The 16,434-nt window shown below is 42.4% G+C and overlaps 2 protein-coding genes across 2 annotated transcripts; both read right to left on the bottom strand.

Moving 5' to 3' along the window:
- Positions 1-1,215: 1,215 nt before the first annotated feature.
- On the bottom strand, positions 1,216-8,475 carry LOC139534525 (dnaJ homolog subfamily C member 3-like). Its single transcript, XM_071333719.1, has 12 exons — positions 7,974-8,475; positions 7,449-7,559; positions 7,001-7,125; positions 6,759-6,833; positions 6,256-6,399; positions 5,774-5,955; positions 5,362-5,481; positions 4,375-4,480; positions 4,001-4,121; positions 3,590-3,722; positions 3,210-3,358; positions 1,216-2,994 (listed from the first exon to the last, which is right to left on the bottom strand). The coding sequence occupies exons 1-12, from the start codon at positions 8,056-8,058 to the stop codon at positions 2,852-2,854; spliced, it is 1,494 nt and encodes a 497-aa protein (XP_071189820.1). The 5' UTR covers positions 8,059-8,475; the 3' UTR covers positions 1,216-2,851.
- A 303-nt stretch (positions 8,476-8,778) lies between these two features.
- Positions 8,779-11,592, bottom strand: LOC139534528 (claudin-15-like). Its single transcript, XM_071333724.1, has 5 exons — positions 11,076-11,592; positions 10,390-10,554; positions 10,012-10,093; positions 9,738-9,845; positions 8,779-9,437 (listed from the first exon to the last, which is right to left on the bottom strand). Exons 1-5 carry the CDS (start codon positions 11,290-11,292, stop codon positions 9,341-9,343), a joined length of 669 nt encoding a protein of 222 aa, XP_071189825.1. The 5' UTR covers positions 11,293-11,592; the 3' UTR covers positions 8,779-9,340.
- Between the last annotated feature and the right edge of the window lie 4,842 nt (positions 11,593-16,434).

Here is a 16,434-nt window from a genome sequence, read left to right on the forward strand (position 1 = left end):
CCTGTCTGATCTGTCAATGAGGAACGATGCAGACTTTCCTTATATACTGATAGTGCAGCAGTTACAGATAGTTCAGAGCATATGAATAGCTAAAGTGAATTACTTGACTTAAAACCCTTGGCTTCTATTAGGCGAATAGGTTATTGACGAATGTCCTCCATCTCACTCATCAGGGCAAGTCTTTCCAGGTCACACCATTTGAGGCCATCAGTTAGCTGTTCATAATTCACAACAATACACACATCTAAATGAATGGAATTAATATAAATATTAGGATGAGCAATGTCAGAGTGGTCTGGACTAAAATGCAGTATGTAAACATTAAAGTGACCAGAGATTCCTTGTCTATGTATATAGGGCAGGGTTGAGTAACCGGGTGGTAGCCAGCTATTTAAACGTCTGATGGCCTTGAGATAGCTGTTTTTTTGGTCCCAGCTTTGATGAGCTCGGGTGCTGTAGATGTCCTGAAGGGCAGGCAGTGTGCGCCCGGGGATGCGTTGTGCTGACCACACCACCCTCTGGAGAGCCTTGCGGTTGCCGTACCAAGCAGTGATACAGCCTGACAGGATGCTCTCAATTGTGCATCTGTGAGGGTGTCAGGGGCCAAGCCATATTTCTTCAGCTTCCTGAGGTTGAAGAGGTGCCGTTGCGATTTCCTGAAGTCCACGATCAGCTCCATAGTTTTGTTGACGTTATTTTCCTGGCACCACTCCGCCAAAGCCCTCACCTCCTCCCTGTAGGCTGTCTTGTCATTATTGGTAATCAGGCCTACTGCTGTTGTATCATCTGCAGACTTGATTCAATTGGAGGCGTGTGTGGCCACGCAGTCATGAGTGAACAGGGAGTACAGGAGGGGGCTGAGCACGCACCCTTTTGGGGCCCCTGTGTTGAGGAGCAGCAAAGTGGTGTTTCCTACCTTCACCAGGGCGGGGTTCAGACTCAGGGCCCCGAGCTTACATGATCACACAGGATTGCAAAAGTTAGCTATTATTTTCTGGTAATGTGTTTGGTATACTCAGTGTATAGGTGTGTCAAATAGTTCAAGCACACATGAACATTTTCATGGAACTAGACAAACCTGCTTGCTACTGGAAGATGATTTGCACAACAAAGACAACTCAAACATGAGCTAGAGATGGTATGCCATCAGTATAGTACTAAAATTATACCTGAACCATGAATTTATAACAGTAAAATAACCACAGAGAACAGGGGTTTGTTCCATATTTTAATAGTTTGAGCATTTTAGTTCAGTTTGGCAACGAGAAAACCCCCTAGAAACAAACCTGTACCAGGCAGTTAATTCAACAAGGTTGTCACATTAAAATGATCACGTAGTTGAGCAGTCGGTGACATAAAAAGCTTTCAGTTACAGCTATACTGCATCCTTAGAACTCAAATTATGTTAACAGTGGACTTAACAGGATGATATTGACAATCCATAATTTGGTTGTAGTCCATAATTTGCTTGATACACTAAAATGACGCAAGTCATTTGTTTGTCATTGCAGGGAGTCCCTTCAGTTGCTTTGGACTGGGGAACACAGGAGGATTAGTTATTAAAAAGGCCGGCAAATAAAAAGTTTTCAAAAGACACTTTGAAATCAATGAAACGGGGCAGAGCGAACACAGGCTCTTTCAGGAAGTAGACAGACATGCTTCATCCACTCACCCTTTTGACTGGGTACACAACCAGGAAGGAGTAGGTCACCAACTATTCCATAACACCTGTCGTGTCAATTAAGTTAGGTCAAGGGTATATTCAGTGGGAGAACATTCAAAGCTTTGCAGATAGAAATAACAGAACAGACATTGTTTAGTGAAGAAGAAAATGACATCAATCTCTTCTAAAACATTCTGAAAATAAATCAGTTTGAGTAGCTTGGGTGCCAGTCTGAATCTGCTTTTATCCAACTTGAGCTTATCTAAGTATTATTAAAAAGGTCCAATACAGCGTTTTTATCTCAATATCAAATCATTTTTGGGTAATAATGAAGTACCTTACTGTAATTGGTTTCATTTCAAATTGTGTTCTCAAGCAATAATTTTGCTAGGACTGTCTGGGAGTGGTCTAGCTTTTATTGGCAGAGGGGTTTGTAACTCTTTCTTATTGGTCTATTAAACTAATTCACCACCTAGTGATGTCACCAGGCAGGCCAAAACTCCATCCCACCAACACAACAGGCTGAGATTTCAAAGAGCTCTTATACCAAAAAGGGCATATAATTTTCACAATATTAATCCATCCTGAGAGAATATATATATAAAGCAGAGGAAAATCACATTTGACTGCACTGGGCCTTTAAATAAATGGAGAAACAGTCCAGCATCCAGGCTAGTTGAGCAAAAACCAAAAGAGCTACGTTGAATAGATGAAAAATGGAAGAAATACCAAGCAAAAGTAAAAGCAGCAGCAGACATCCCAAAGAAAAATAACATGGAGGGATGCAATGACAGGATCAACAGCCTGGGCCAAGTTGGGAGGACTGAACAGCGCACTAATGCAGGACTTTATTGGCGCGTCATCGACCACTCGAGTCAACAGCCGACAACATTGTCACTTAGTTTCATCCATGTAGAATCTGTGGTAGGAAAGTTTAACTCTGTACAACTCAACCCCTCGCGGTACAGTAGTAGTCCAACGCCTTCGACAGTGCCATTCACATCCCCATTGTCTCACTACATTACCCACAACACCCCACATCCAACCTGAATCCCCCAAATCCAACCCCCGGGTACGTCCACCAGTTACTCCACGGGTTGTCATAGCCCTAAAATCCTCCAATTGTAAATCCTTCCTGGTTCCGTCAGTCAGCTCAGCCCTCCCCCCATGTTTCTTGTCTCGTCCTCACTAGTGGTGGAACTTGAAGTGGTAGTTGCCGCCAGACTCGAAGGGGTTGAAGTGGAAGGGCCATCCCTGGCCACCCTGACCGCCTCCCTGTTGACTCTCTGGGTCCAGGGGGTCCTCACCAGAGTCAAACTTCTGCCGCATTTCTAACGGTTCGGGGTAGGGAGACATGAATAATGCACAACAAGTTTTCAACACATGTAGATTCCAGGAAAGAGGTCCGACAGGACGTTATCATACTGCAAATAGTTTACAGCTTCCTAAATACAGTCATAGATTTTCCAGTATGGGAGGGTTTAGTTAGTTGTGATCTTATCTACCAGCTTGAGCAACATTATCAGGTACGTATACAGTTCATTACCTGGGTCGGTGAGCACCTCTTTAGCAGAGGCGATGTCGATAAACCTCTTCTCTGCCTCCTTCTTTTCCGACTCCTCTCTGAAGTTGTCAGGATGCCACTGTTGGGCCAGTTTCCTGTACGCCTTGATTATTTCCTGTTTGTTGGCACTCCTGGAGAAAAACAACATGTTGGTAATGTAAAAGCTTGTTTGAATACAAGGAGCAAATGCATCCCCATTACCTTGAGGTGATCACAGATGGTGAAAATAGAATATCATTCAATAGAATCAACTTGTCCAATTGCTTATAGATCATAAATACACTGTAGATTATGCCAAGGAAGGAAGGAATTATGCTTTGAAGTAGTATTGAACAGAGCTCCCTTCTCTAGGTCAGTCATACCTATTGACACCTAGGATCTTGTAATAGTCCCTCTTCTGGGAGAGCTTGAGCAGTTTCTGGGCTCGCTCCAGACCTTCCCTGATCTCATTGTTCTCCGTGTCAAACTCCCTCGCTTCCTGGTAGTCCTCCACCGCTAGAGAGAGGCAGGGCAAGGTAAGGGAAAAAAGGCAGAGAGAGAAAGATCAAAATGGATACTTGACAAAGCTGGTACAATGATCCCGCTGGGATTTGGATGTGCAGTAATCAGGGCGGCGTTAGACTGGTCCTGGCTACAAAACACCGGGTTTGTTTACATGGCAAGTTTGACAGCCAGTGTTTGAGTACTTGACAGAGGAGAAACAAATGCGGCACAAAGTCTTATCACTGCGTGTCATCATTCTCTTTGCTACAGTAATAGCATGGTGAAAGTACCTTTCTCGTAGTCCTGGTTGAGGATGAAGGCCTCAGCTCTGTCTCGGAGGATGTTGATGTTGCGTGGGTCTCTCTGGTGGGCCTCTGAACAACTGTCTATTGCCATAGCAGGCATCTTGTTCTGGTGGAGACAAATGGAGTAACACTTATAAGCATCATCGTTTCCCCATTCTATTTCTAATTACTTAATTAGTAATATCATTTTTAAAGTTATGTGAAATCAGCGGTTGTAAAAGTAATTCAGAGAATTTCCGATACACTAACAATTGACTTGACTTCAGTAGAGGGACAGGTCATGCTAATCTACATACGTGACTATGGTCATAGAAATGGCCCACTCCATGGGTGAAACGTGTCTATGTGATGGGACCCACCTTGACCAGGCAGAAGCAGATTCTCTCCATGGCCTTATTGGTGTAGTAGGGGACATTAGGCTCTGTCCTCATCACCGACTCATACTTGTCTATGGCATCCTGATACCTGAAAACAAACATTTAATAATATTCATTTTAGGACAAGAGTTAAATAGAACCGCCATACAATAGTCATATCTAAAAATCAACCAAAGTGGATACAAATAGGTTGAGTGATAAAACTGTCAAAGAAACCTGTCGAGGGAACACAGGAACTGAAATATAAAACTCCTATAGGGAATGAAGCGTTGCCCACAGGGAGGGACTACCACAGAGATGGGCTACCACACAGGGAGGGACTACCACATAGAGATGGGCTACCACACAGGGATGGGCTACCACACAGGGATGGGCTACCACACAAGAATGGACTACCACACAAGAATGGACTACCACATAGGTAGGCAGGGATTGACCTGTTGCTTGGGGTATATGAACTGAGCCGTCGCTCAAGTTGAGCCTGCTCTGAGGTTACCCCATTAGGCAGGTGATAAAAAAAAGCGAAAACAACCAAACTGCATAGAATTCCAGTAGCCTAAAACATACTGTATCTTTCTGGTTCCTCCCCATTGTTTAAGTGAAAATAGACAATTTAGGGCATTTATGGCAGACGGGCAAGTTGAACCTTCTCTAATATGATGATTTTTTTTTACTGATCACAACAAAAATACAAAGAATTCCAGTACTGATCTTTGACTACTCCCCTTTGTGTTGGTGAAAGGCAGGCAACATATGGCACTTCAGCGTGTAAATAGCTCATTTACATTTTCGGGCCAGTGATCATAATTTCTGGGCAACACCCCCCCCCCCCAAATTTTTTTAAATACTTCGGATTTGTCTGATGGGCAACTGCATTTCAGTCTTTAATGTCAATCCCTGGAAGGAAAACCTAAGAGAAACCCCCACAGGGACTAGACTGCCATACTAGCTAGATGCAGTGGTACTGACCTTTCCCCCTGGATGTGCTCCTCGGCAGAGTCCAGCTGCTTGCTGATCTTCTTCACCTGTTTGTAACGGGAGAAACACTCCTTGTCGTCCTGATCCAGCTTCAGACACTCCCTGATGTGACTGCAGAGGGAGAGGGAAAGAGAGACAGATTTACACATTGCAAAGCGGTTTGAGATTTTTTGCCTGTCAAATAAAATTTAAAAAAAGTGTTTGTGTGTTTGAAAGAGAGTAAGCATTCTTTACTCACTCTCAAACTTCAAGTGTCACAAAAATCAACCACAGATACAAAAACACAAACCAATGTTGCTCTGAAGCTCACAACGTCTTCATTTACATGTATTTGCTTGGTAAATCTGGTTGTTTGTTTAAATCACTCCGGCCTATTTCTAATACAATTTTCTAGTGAGCATACCCTAGTGACTCCTGGTGCTCCCCCAGGTCATAGTGCAGATTGCTGAGCTTGAGGAAGGCAGCTCGGTTGTCGTTCCTCAGCCGGGTGGTGGGGGTCAGGTCCTGGATGGCCTTCCGAGGGTCTCCCAGACGAATGTGGCATTCAGCCCGGAGCTCCCGAGACTCAGGGTCCCAGGGGGAGAGCTGGAAAGAGAGAAGGGTGGGAGGTAGGTAGGGAGAGTTCAGTGGTGTGAATTTTTTCTTTGTGTGAATTTATGATTTGATACCAAGTCTGTTGAAGTATAGTGCACCACAGATTGATGAAGGTATTGATGATCAAGTTTAAGAGGCTAGGTGAAATAGAGTTCTCAATGTCTAGGCCCTGTGGCAGAGCTAACCCCTACCTCCATGACCAGGCCCAATGTCTAGGATCTGTGGCAGAGCTAAACCCTACCTCCATGACCAGGCCCAATGACTAGGCCCTGTGGTGGAGCTACTCCCTACCTCGACGACGCGGTCCAGCACAGCGATGGTGTAGCTGTAGTCTCCTCTGTGGTGGGCCGCGTGGGCATCCTCCTGCAGCCCCTCAAGCTCGATGGCCCTCATCAGCTGGTTCCGCGCCTCGTCCTGGTCAGGGGATTGCTGCAGCTGAGGAAATTTAAAAACGTTAAGGTTTCTGAAGAAACTGTGTGACATAGCAATTATAAAATATATAATAGATGACTCATATCAGGTCTATAAATACATAATAGAACACAACTCATATCAAGTGTATCTAATCATTCAGATTCCCTTAACCTCGCCCACATCACATAATTGCAATGACAAAGGGATAATGAATGAGATTTTTTTTAAATGCAATTTGAGAGAGTATATGATGAGGGTATGGGAAAAACAGCAGAGAGATTTTGGTTGACAGATGGATAAGGTGTAACTAGACATAGAAATATAATTAATAGTATGGTAGTAGTAGAATAGCAGCTATATTTTTATGCATCTAGACTTACCACAGCCTCAAAGTCCTCCCGGGCCTCCTGGGTGTTACCCTGCTTCAAGAAGATATTCCCTCTCTGCAGTCTGGCCTGGAAACATGGAGGCAGAGAGAGGGAAGAGGGGATATGGAGGAGAGCGGGATGGAGATTGAGTTTTTTAATCTCAGAGTTAATAACAATTTCACACAATTGTTGTTCATAACCGTGATGTATCATGATAACAGAGATGTTGTCGACAACTGTCTGTGTCCACTCACAGCGAGGAAGTCAGGTTTGAGCTGGATGGCTCTGGTCAGGTCCGGCAGGGCAGACTTGGACTTTCCCATAGCCAGGAACACAGCTGCCCGCTTATAGTAGGTCAGGTAGTTCTTAGAGTCGCCCTCTGAGGGAAGGGACAGGGTAAAATACAGTAGATAAGTAGGAGAACACAATAAATTTCTACTTTCATGTGACTATTATTTATTAGGCGTACATGGACACATTTGACTGAGAATGTGTAGTTGACTCAATGTGTTGACCTGAAAGAATAAAAGAATAAGGGAGAGAGAGATCTGAAATAATCCATCACTTGAAGGGACTTTGTTATGTGGAAGCAGCTTGACTTATTACAAACAGAGTACAGACAGAGAGGGAGACCGACAAACAGGCTACATGGGCAGTGATGTTGGAGCTATAATGATGTGTGTGTCTGGTTGGTAACCTTACCCACTGCAGAGTGGTAGTGGGACAGGGCCTCCGCCAGTTGACCGGCAGCCAACAGTTTACGGCCCATCTCCAAGTGCTGCTCAATCTCCACATGAGTTGCCCCCAAGACACCTGAAACAAAACACTTAGTGTGAGCCTCTTGGAAGCCCCCATAGGCAATTGCTCACATAACCACATAGGAACTGACCTAAATGAATGAGACAGAGTAGCTATGTTCATGAATGTTGTGTAATTTTAACAGTAGACATACATTCCTCCCTGTAGATTTAAATCATAGGACTTGTTTGTAAAGGGAGTATGTAAAAAAACTAAACCAACAGCCAAAGGGTTTCGATAGCCTAGTTAGCCTACAGTAGTTAACAAGGGCACACAGAAAACTACCTGATTATCCTGTACAATCGGTCGTAGCATACCTAGCTAAGGAAATAACCGAATACTTAGTTACCGGTATTTTTTAAATCAACAACTCTATGCAGACTGAACTATTCGGGCAAAACACATTGCTATCTATCTGTCTGGTCTTACCGTCCAACTGGAGGTCCAGAATGACACAGAGCAGTGACAAGGAAGACAGGACCCCGCTGAGACCTTTCCGTCGCCCCGACTCCATACTTATATACTTCACACTTCTCCTGGAGTTGTATATTTCACGTCTCTCATATAATTTAATTGCAAACTACGTACGATATCATTTAAACGGTAATTTTCTTCATAACGTCTTCATCGTTTTGAGGCTATATGTATTTGTAGTCCGGTTAAGAAATAGTTCCGAGTGACACCTTGGACAGCTAATGGAAGGTTCCTATAATTTCCTCGCGTAGGACAACGTTGTTTAGACAGCCAAAATTGCAATATCACATGGATCTAATAAATTATTCCAGTTTTCTCTACGTGGCATGACATTGGATAACTTCGGCAGCTGTCAACTTAGGTCCTTTCTAAAGTGAAACTTCACCCAGTCCGGTTTTTACCCCCTCCTTCACGGATTCAAATGCCCTACATTTCTGTGCGGTGAGTGGCCAGTTCTAGCAGCACACATCGTTGTTGCCTACCAACGTGGGGCGGTCTCATTGGATGAACTATTTTAGCTCGTAGACAACACTCCCATGTCCATATATGGCACATAACGCCGTCGCTGTACAGTCACTGGTCATACCATAATATTCACAAAGGAATTTTATTGATTAGCCTATCCCTCAGTGTTATCTGTGGGCCAAACACTATGCCTATTGTCTGTGATAATAATAAACATATGGTTGATCATGTTCATTCCTCACTAGAAACCGTTACGCATGCTACGTTAGGTTATTAGATACACACAAAATAGTTATTTGAGTATTTAAAGAATCATTTTATTGGGTGGAATTGTAAACAAAACTAATGAACTAAAACAAACATTCAGAATGGCATAGGACAGCAACACCCATCTCAGACATTATAAAACTGTACAAACAATACAAAACATCTCGATAACATCAATACTTGAGAATCAAGTCTTAATCTGTTGGTTTGGACATGCCCCTAGATCTAGATGTTTCACCAAATCATCCCTTTTCATGCCAACATGAGCCTATATCATTATGAAAATAAAAAATGTGATATAATGCAGGCATCAGTCATTAGACATCTCAGCTATTGCACGTTATTTTACAAGCGACATGTTTGCACAGTGCACCACAACCAAACTAACAGGCATAATATCTTCAATATGAGGTGATTGATCCAAATATGAAAGACATAATATAGCACTTAACCTCCCTCAGCACTATAGATATCGTTTACACGTCTTCAGCAACTATGCGGTCAACAGTGAGTCTGGTTTGTAGGCATTGGACATGGTGGATAAAGGTGAACCCCATGGTTCATTGGTGCTCTCTCTCTCTCTCTCTTGTTCAAACGTAGGCGTTCCGGCCATAGGAAGTGGCAGCCTGACTCTGCGATGGTGCAATGCCAGAGTACACTGTGCCCCTGGGCTGGTAGGGGTAAGGTCTGAGGAAGAGGATGAGAGGAAGAGTGGGTGAGGAGGGCACACATAGATAAAATAAAACCACCAATCACCAACCCACATGCATTAAGGATTGAAAAACACACACGCACACACGCACACACGCACACACGCACACACACACACACACACACACACACACACACACACACACACACACACACACACACACACACACACACACACACACACACACACACACACACACACACACACACACACACACACACACACACAGACAGACAGGCAAACAGAGACACACACACAGTATCCACTGAACTCACTGTTTCTCAGACGTGCCCAGTTTGCAGGCACATGTCAAACAAGATCCCCCAACGATAGCAAGAACAGCAGAGCACCAGCCAATGTAGAGGCCCTCTCCAATCTCATACCTGCAAAACACAGTAGGTCCTACATTTTGTCTAGTTCATAAACAATAGGCTATATTACATGTTGGCTTGGTGACTGCTCTTCTGTCTAACAGACAGCAGAGGGCAGCAGAGTGCCAGTAGCCTAATTGCAGTAATTGGAATGGGTGGTAATTTCCTTCTCACTTACTTTATCCCGGGATATAATGGATTAAAAAAGTCCTGGGTGATGTTGAAAGCATACCAAGATACTGAGATCATTGTACACAGGCCTGAGAGAGATATATAGTATGTGTGTATGTGTTTTTGTTTGTGTGTGTGTGTGTGTGTGTGTGTGTGTGTGTGTGTGTGTGTGTGTGTGTGTGTGTGTGTGTGTGTGTGTGTGTGTGTGTGTGTGTGTGCGTGCGTGCGTGCGTGCGTGCGTGCGTGTGTGTGTGTGTGTGTGTGAGAGAGAGAGAGCGAGAGAAAGAGAGAGAGATTATTTAAGTTAATTGTGCACAAGATAATTCAGATTTAGCACTTATGACTATAAACAGTTAAAGAAAACAGTTTGAGAATATCCCTTTACCCTGAAGCAAGAATAGGACACCTCCAACACCAGCTATTCTACCCTTTAGAACCATGTTCACTCCAGCTGCTTTAGAACACTGCATCCCGATCAGGGTTGCAAGGAGCCCGATAGATCCGAAAATAATCGCAGCAATCATTAGTGCTCGAGACGCCTGGATATATCCTGCGGAACAGAGCGTATGAATAAACACAAATTGTCAATTTCACAAACAAAATGAATTGGCCTATAACATGTTTTTTTTATACTGTAATAACAAATACGAGGATTATTACATTTGTATCAAATGTGATTTGTAAAGAAACATATTGAGTTCTACACATTTTATAGCCAAATAATAGCCAATAAGTATGATGATATTTAAGAATATGATCTATTGAAATGGAACTATCCTTCTGTTTTGTGTTTATTAGAGAAGAAAACAACTCTCAAAACTCTAATTGTGTAGCAAAAAAAGGTCAGATTTGACTGATTTCATATCAACCAATGATTCAACCTAAATTAATTGTTTATTGATGTCGTTCTGGGATGATCATATTTGAACCTTTTGACCGCTCAGTCACGAACAAAACATTTCTCAGAAAAAGTGTAACATATGGGCCTTGGCATATTTGTTTAATGACAACAAAACAATATCATCACAGGCAGTAAGTCCAAAATATTCTATTTCTCTAGGATGTCCATACCATTCAGGGCGAGCAGAGAGGGGAACTCGTGGCAGTTGTGGACACCTGTAGAGTCCGTGGCACAGGACATCCATAGGTTCTCATAGATGGTAGAGGTAGTGATGACGCTCCCGTCAACAGTGGAAACTTTCCAGTAACGGTTAGGTATAGCTATACCCACCATCACCCATCCTATAAACCCAAGCAGCAAGGCGACGACCTCCACTATTGGATCCATTCTGTTTTTTCAAGTATTTGGCGATAAATAAATAGAGAAGGCGATAGACAAATAGAGATAAAGAAACAGGGTATTTCCTTCGTTAGGTTGTATCCTCTTCAATTTTATTAGATTCACTTATTTTTGTGTAGGATATTCGTGCTTAAAAAAAAAAACGAACATATAGTTCACCGGTGCAAATGTTTTTGAGTGTCTGTTCCCCTTCTTGGACACGGTTGTGTTAGGTTGCCAATGAGAAAGTTTGTTGAGAGCAACAGATATGCTCAATGATTTATCATTGTCTAGCTGTGTTCTCTCCCACCCCCTCACACACAGGTTCACACACACACAGACAGAGACACACACCCACACATACACATACTCACACACACACACTCTCTCTCGCTCTCATTTTACAGCCTGAAACTGAACAGGTGTCTATCAGGCAATGGAGACTTACGAAAGTCCAATGGTTGCTCTATGCCCTTGTGTTCACAGTATGTCAGAATACATGAAAGTTGACTTAGCCTACATGTATTTTTAGGAAATAAATAATTGAACAACCTGTGGGTGTAACGTTTTTCGTCGGGCGAAAGAGAGGAGGACCAAAATGCAGCGTGACGATTATCCATTTTAATAGAATACTTTAACAACGAACAAAAACAATAAACCGACAAAATGAACGAAGACGAAACAGTCCCGTAACGTGAACACAAACACAGAAACACAGTAACAGGAACAATCACCCACCACCCACAATACAAAACAGGCTACCTAAATATGGTTCCCAATCAGAGACAACGACTAACACCTGCCTCTGATTGAGAACCATATCAGGCCAAACACATAGAAACAGACAAACTAGACATACAACATAGAATGCCCACTCATATCACACCCTGACCAAACAAAACATAGAAACAAACAACGCAAACTATGGTCAGGGCGTGACAGTGGGGTACCACAGGGTTCAATTCTCAGGCCGACTCTTTTCTCTGTATATATCAACGATGTCGCTCTTGCTGCGGGTGATTCCCTGATCCACCTCTACGCAGATGACACCATTCTGTATACATCTGGCCCTTCTTCGGACACTTTGTTAACAAACCTCCAAACGAGCTTCAATGCCATACAACACTCCTTCCATGGCCTCCAACTGCTCTTAAACGCTAGTAAAACTAAATGCATGCTTTTCAACAGTTCGCTGCCCGCACCCGCCCGCCCGACTAGCATCACTACTCTGGACGGTTCTGACTTAGAATATGTGGACAACTACAAATACCTAGGTGTCTGGCTAGACTGTAAACTCTCCTTCCAGACTAATATTAAGCATCTCCAATCCAAAAATTAAATCAAGAAAAGGCTTTCTATTTCGCAACTAAGCCTCCTTCACTCACACCACCAAATATACCCTAGTAAAACTAACTATCCTACCGATCCTCGACTTCGGCGATGTCATTTACAAAATAGCCTCCAACACTCTACTCAGCAAACTGGATGCAGTCTATCACAGTTCCATCCGTTTTGTCACCAAAGCCCCATATACCACCCACCACTGCGACCTGTATGCTCTAGTCGGCTGGCCCTCGCTACATATTCGTCGCCAGACCCACTGTCTCCAAGACATCTATAAGTCTTTGCTAGGTAAAGCTCCGCCTTATCTCAGCTCACTGGTCACGATAACAACACCCACCCGTAGCACGCGCTCCAGCAGGTATATCTCACTGGTCATCCTCAAAGCCAACACCTCCTTTGGCAGCCTTTCCTTCCAGTTCTCTGCTGTCAATGACTGGAACGATTTGCAAAAATCTCTGAAGTTGGAGACTTTTATTTCCCTCACTAGCTTTAAACATCAGCTATCTGAGTAGCTAACTGATCGCTGCAGCTGTACATAGCCCATCTGTAAATAGCCCATCCAATTTACCTACCTCATCCCTATATTGTTTTTATTTACTTTTCTGCTCTTCTGCACACCAGTATTTCTACTTGCACATCATCATCTGCACATCTATCACTCCAGTGTTAATTTGGTAAATTGTAATTACTTAGCTCCTATGGCCTATTTATTGCCTTACCTCCTCACGCCATTTGCACACACTGTATATAGACTTTCTTTTTTTTATTCTATTGTGTTATTGACTGTACGCTTGTTTATGCCATGTGTAACTCTGTGTTGTTGTTTGTGTCGCACTGCTTTGCTTTATCTTGGCCAGGTCGCAGTTGTAAATGAGAACTTGTTCTCAACTGGCCTACCTGGTTAAATAAAGGGGATTTTTTATTTTATTACATATTATAATGGATGTACTAATATAGCTAAAACATTGAGATATTACATTGTCCAACATTACATCCCAAATATTTTTTCTCTTTATTCTTAATTTGATACATAGCCTATTCATATTTTTTCAATATGAAATTCAGTTTCTGCATCATTGCAGGTTGACCTATGCCAGTTCCACTAAATAATACAGGCTACATGATATTGATGCTGACAAACTCCTAACTGGCATAGAGTCGGGTGTTGTAAATTGGTCTTTTAAAGGGATGACTGAGGAGATCTGGACAAAATGTGTTCCTCCAGTTATATTTGTTTTGGTCGTGAATTTTATTGCTTCAAGGCCAACTGACACAAGGTCAACTGTCACATTTACCATCCCACTAAAACTGCCAGTTCCAAGTAACACACCCAAATCACATAGGCTACCATCTGTTGCATGGTTGTTGTAGAGTAAGTGTAACATAGTCACACACTTCCTGGAACCCGGACCCCCACTAATATTCCCATTCAGAACAATGTTAATCCTTAACCTGATTCAGTGACAGGGGGTTGAAGTATAGGCTGCATCTCAATAGTCTGTGGCTTCCTTTCTTCATCTTCTCATCTCCTCTTCTTCATCTGAACTGATCTGAAAACAACGGACAGGTGAAAGTGATACAGATGCCTGCTGTTGTACATAGTTTTTTGCCCTGTCCAGTTATTTCACGTCAGTAAATGAGAGAGAAAGCTTCTTTAGTCTATTGAGATGCTGCCTAGTAAATGTAGTCTAGCCTATAGCCTGCTAGCTCTGTTGTCCGCCTACACCGGAGTTCACTTGCTCTGAAAAGAAAAGGAGAGATGAAAGATGTTTTCTGCCCATGTTTACCGAAGCCTAATTGTATGGCTTCCTGTTGTCCGAACCATTAGTTCTTCATGTTGTTATGACTATAACTGTCAAAAAGATTTTAATGTGATTTTTTATGGAAGGGTGTGTAACTTTCCCTAACTCTTTACAGGTATTTGTCATCATTAAAATGTGATTACTCTGCAAGTACACTGGCTAAAGCTGTGAGCTAGGGGTTGGTTGGGCATAGATCTAAGGTTCAAGTTAGTCTAGACCAGGTTCTTTTTATGACTTTTTCTGCTTCAGACCCAATTGAGAAATTGACCGTTCTCCCGTGACGCAAATCATCCTCAATGACTCAAATTAAGAAGAAATAGTGTGTGATTATAGATGTATTCTCATAACTCAGAACTCACCTCTCACATGCCTAGGGCCCACTTTGGGTTCCGACCCATTGTTTGAGAGACCGTGGTCGAGACCAGTGCTTCTCAATGTTGGCACCCACATGTCTATGTTGATTTCACTCCAGCTAAGTATCAATTAGGCACTAAGTACTGTATCTGCCAATTAACTGAGTGGTTTTAAATTATTAGTTATATGGCTGTGTTATTTCATAACATTTGGACTATTTGATGAATCCTTGTGATGTCCTTGGTGTAATAGGTTAAAATAAAAAACGGTCTATTACCATTCCCATAACGGCACTGCTTAGAAAAGTGTGTGTGTACAGGATGTGTGGAAGCCAGTAATCTGATAAATTACTCTGGTATAATGGACAATGCAGAAACTAAATTGGGTTTCCCGTCAACCTGATATAGAAAGTTAAATGCCCTTCTCTGTAATGCTTATATTAGCAATTGATGGCAGTGGCTAATTTAAAAAAAACGAATTGTGGATTGCAGTCTCTCCTTGCCTTTCAAAGTAATGAAACTAAGGCTGATATTTTTCCACTAATTGGAATTTTGACCGATAAGACAAATAATTGGTCTAAATATCAGAATTGGGCTGCCTGTGTAAACACAGCCAAATATACACATTAATTTGTAATTTGGCTGAACTATCCCTTTTATGTGATGTGCTTTTCCTTGTGTCCCTGGCCTTAGCACACCAACCCAAATGAGAATTATTTTGCCCGATGCTTTGTCATGGTGAGTTTCGGTCGTGTCGAAGAGTTAATGAGTAGCTAGCTAACAACGCTGGCGGCTGATAAGGCCTACGTAAGTAATAACCTATCATCCATAATCTTTAAACCTTCATGTTGTAAAATTATATCCACAGTGAGTGAATCCATTCTGGAGCGTTTGACACCAAACTCAACTAGGCTAGTGAACAGCCAAATCAAATGTTATTTGTCACATGCGTCGAATAATACAGGTGTAGACCTTACCATGAAATGATAACTTACAACCCCTTAACCAACAATTAAAAAAAAAATATATATTTAACCTTTATTTAACTAGGCAAGTCAGATAAGAACAAATTCTTATTTACAATGACGTCCTACACCTGCCAAACTCGGACGACGCTGGGCCAATTGTACACAATAAAATAACAAAAACAAGGCTATATACAAGGTGTTCAGGTACCAAGTCAATGTGCAGTGTATAGGTTTGTCGAGGTAATGTACATGCAGGAAGGGGTCATGTGACTATGCATAGATAATAAACAGAGTAGCAGCAGCGTAATTGAATAGAGTGAAGGAATGTGAATGTAAACTCGGCAAAAAAAGAAACGTCCTCACTGTCAACTGCGTTTATTTTCAGCAAATTTAACATGTGTAAATATTTGTATGAAAATAACAAGATTCAACAACAGAGACATAAACTGAACAAGTTCCACAGACATGTGACTAACAGAAATGGAATAATGTGTCCCTGAACAAAGGGGGGTCAAAATCAAAAGTAACAGTCAGTGTCTGGTGTGGCCACCAGCTGCATTAAGTAGTGCAGTGCATCTCCTCCTCATGGACTGCACCAGATTTGCCAGTTCTTGCTATGAGATGTTACCCCACTCTTCCACCAGGTCCCAGACGTGCTCAACGGGATTGAGATCCAGGCTCTTT

The sequence above is a fragment of the Salvelinus alpinus genome, chromosome 11 (assembly GCF_045679555.1).
Source record: "Salvelinus alpinus chromosome 11, SLU_Salpinus.1, whole genome shotgun sequence".
Lineage (NCBI taxonomy): Eukaryota > Metazoa > Chordata > Actinopteri > Salmoniformes > Salmonidae > Salvelinus > Salvelinus alpinus.

Coding starts and splice junctions, on each gene's coding strand:
- LOC139534525 (XM_071333719.1), bottom strand. CDS start 8,058: ATGGAGTCGGGGCGACGGAAAGGTCTCAGCGGGGTCCTGTCTTCCTTG. Junction 3,723..4,000: donor CAACCAGGACTACGAGAAAG/GTACTTTCACCA, acceptor GCCTCTCTCTAG/CGGTGGAGGACTACCAGGAA. Junction 3,359..3,589: donor AAGATCCTAGGTGTCAATAG/GTATGACTGACC, acceptor GTTTTTCTCCAG/GAGTGCCAACAAACAGGAAA.
- LOC139534528 (XM_071333724.1), bottom strand. CDS start 11,292: ATGGATCCAATAGTGGAGGTCGTCGCCTTGCTGCTTGGGTTTATAGGA. Junction 10,094..10,389: donor TGTCCTATTCTTGCTTCAGG/GTAAAGGGATAT, acceptor TATCTCTCTCAG/GCCTGTGTACAATGATCTCA. Junction 9,438..9,737: donor CTGGGCACGTCTGAGAAACA/GTGAGTTCAGTG, acceptor CCTCTTCCTCAG/ACCTTACCCCTACCAGCCCA.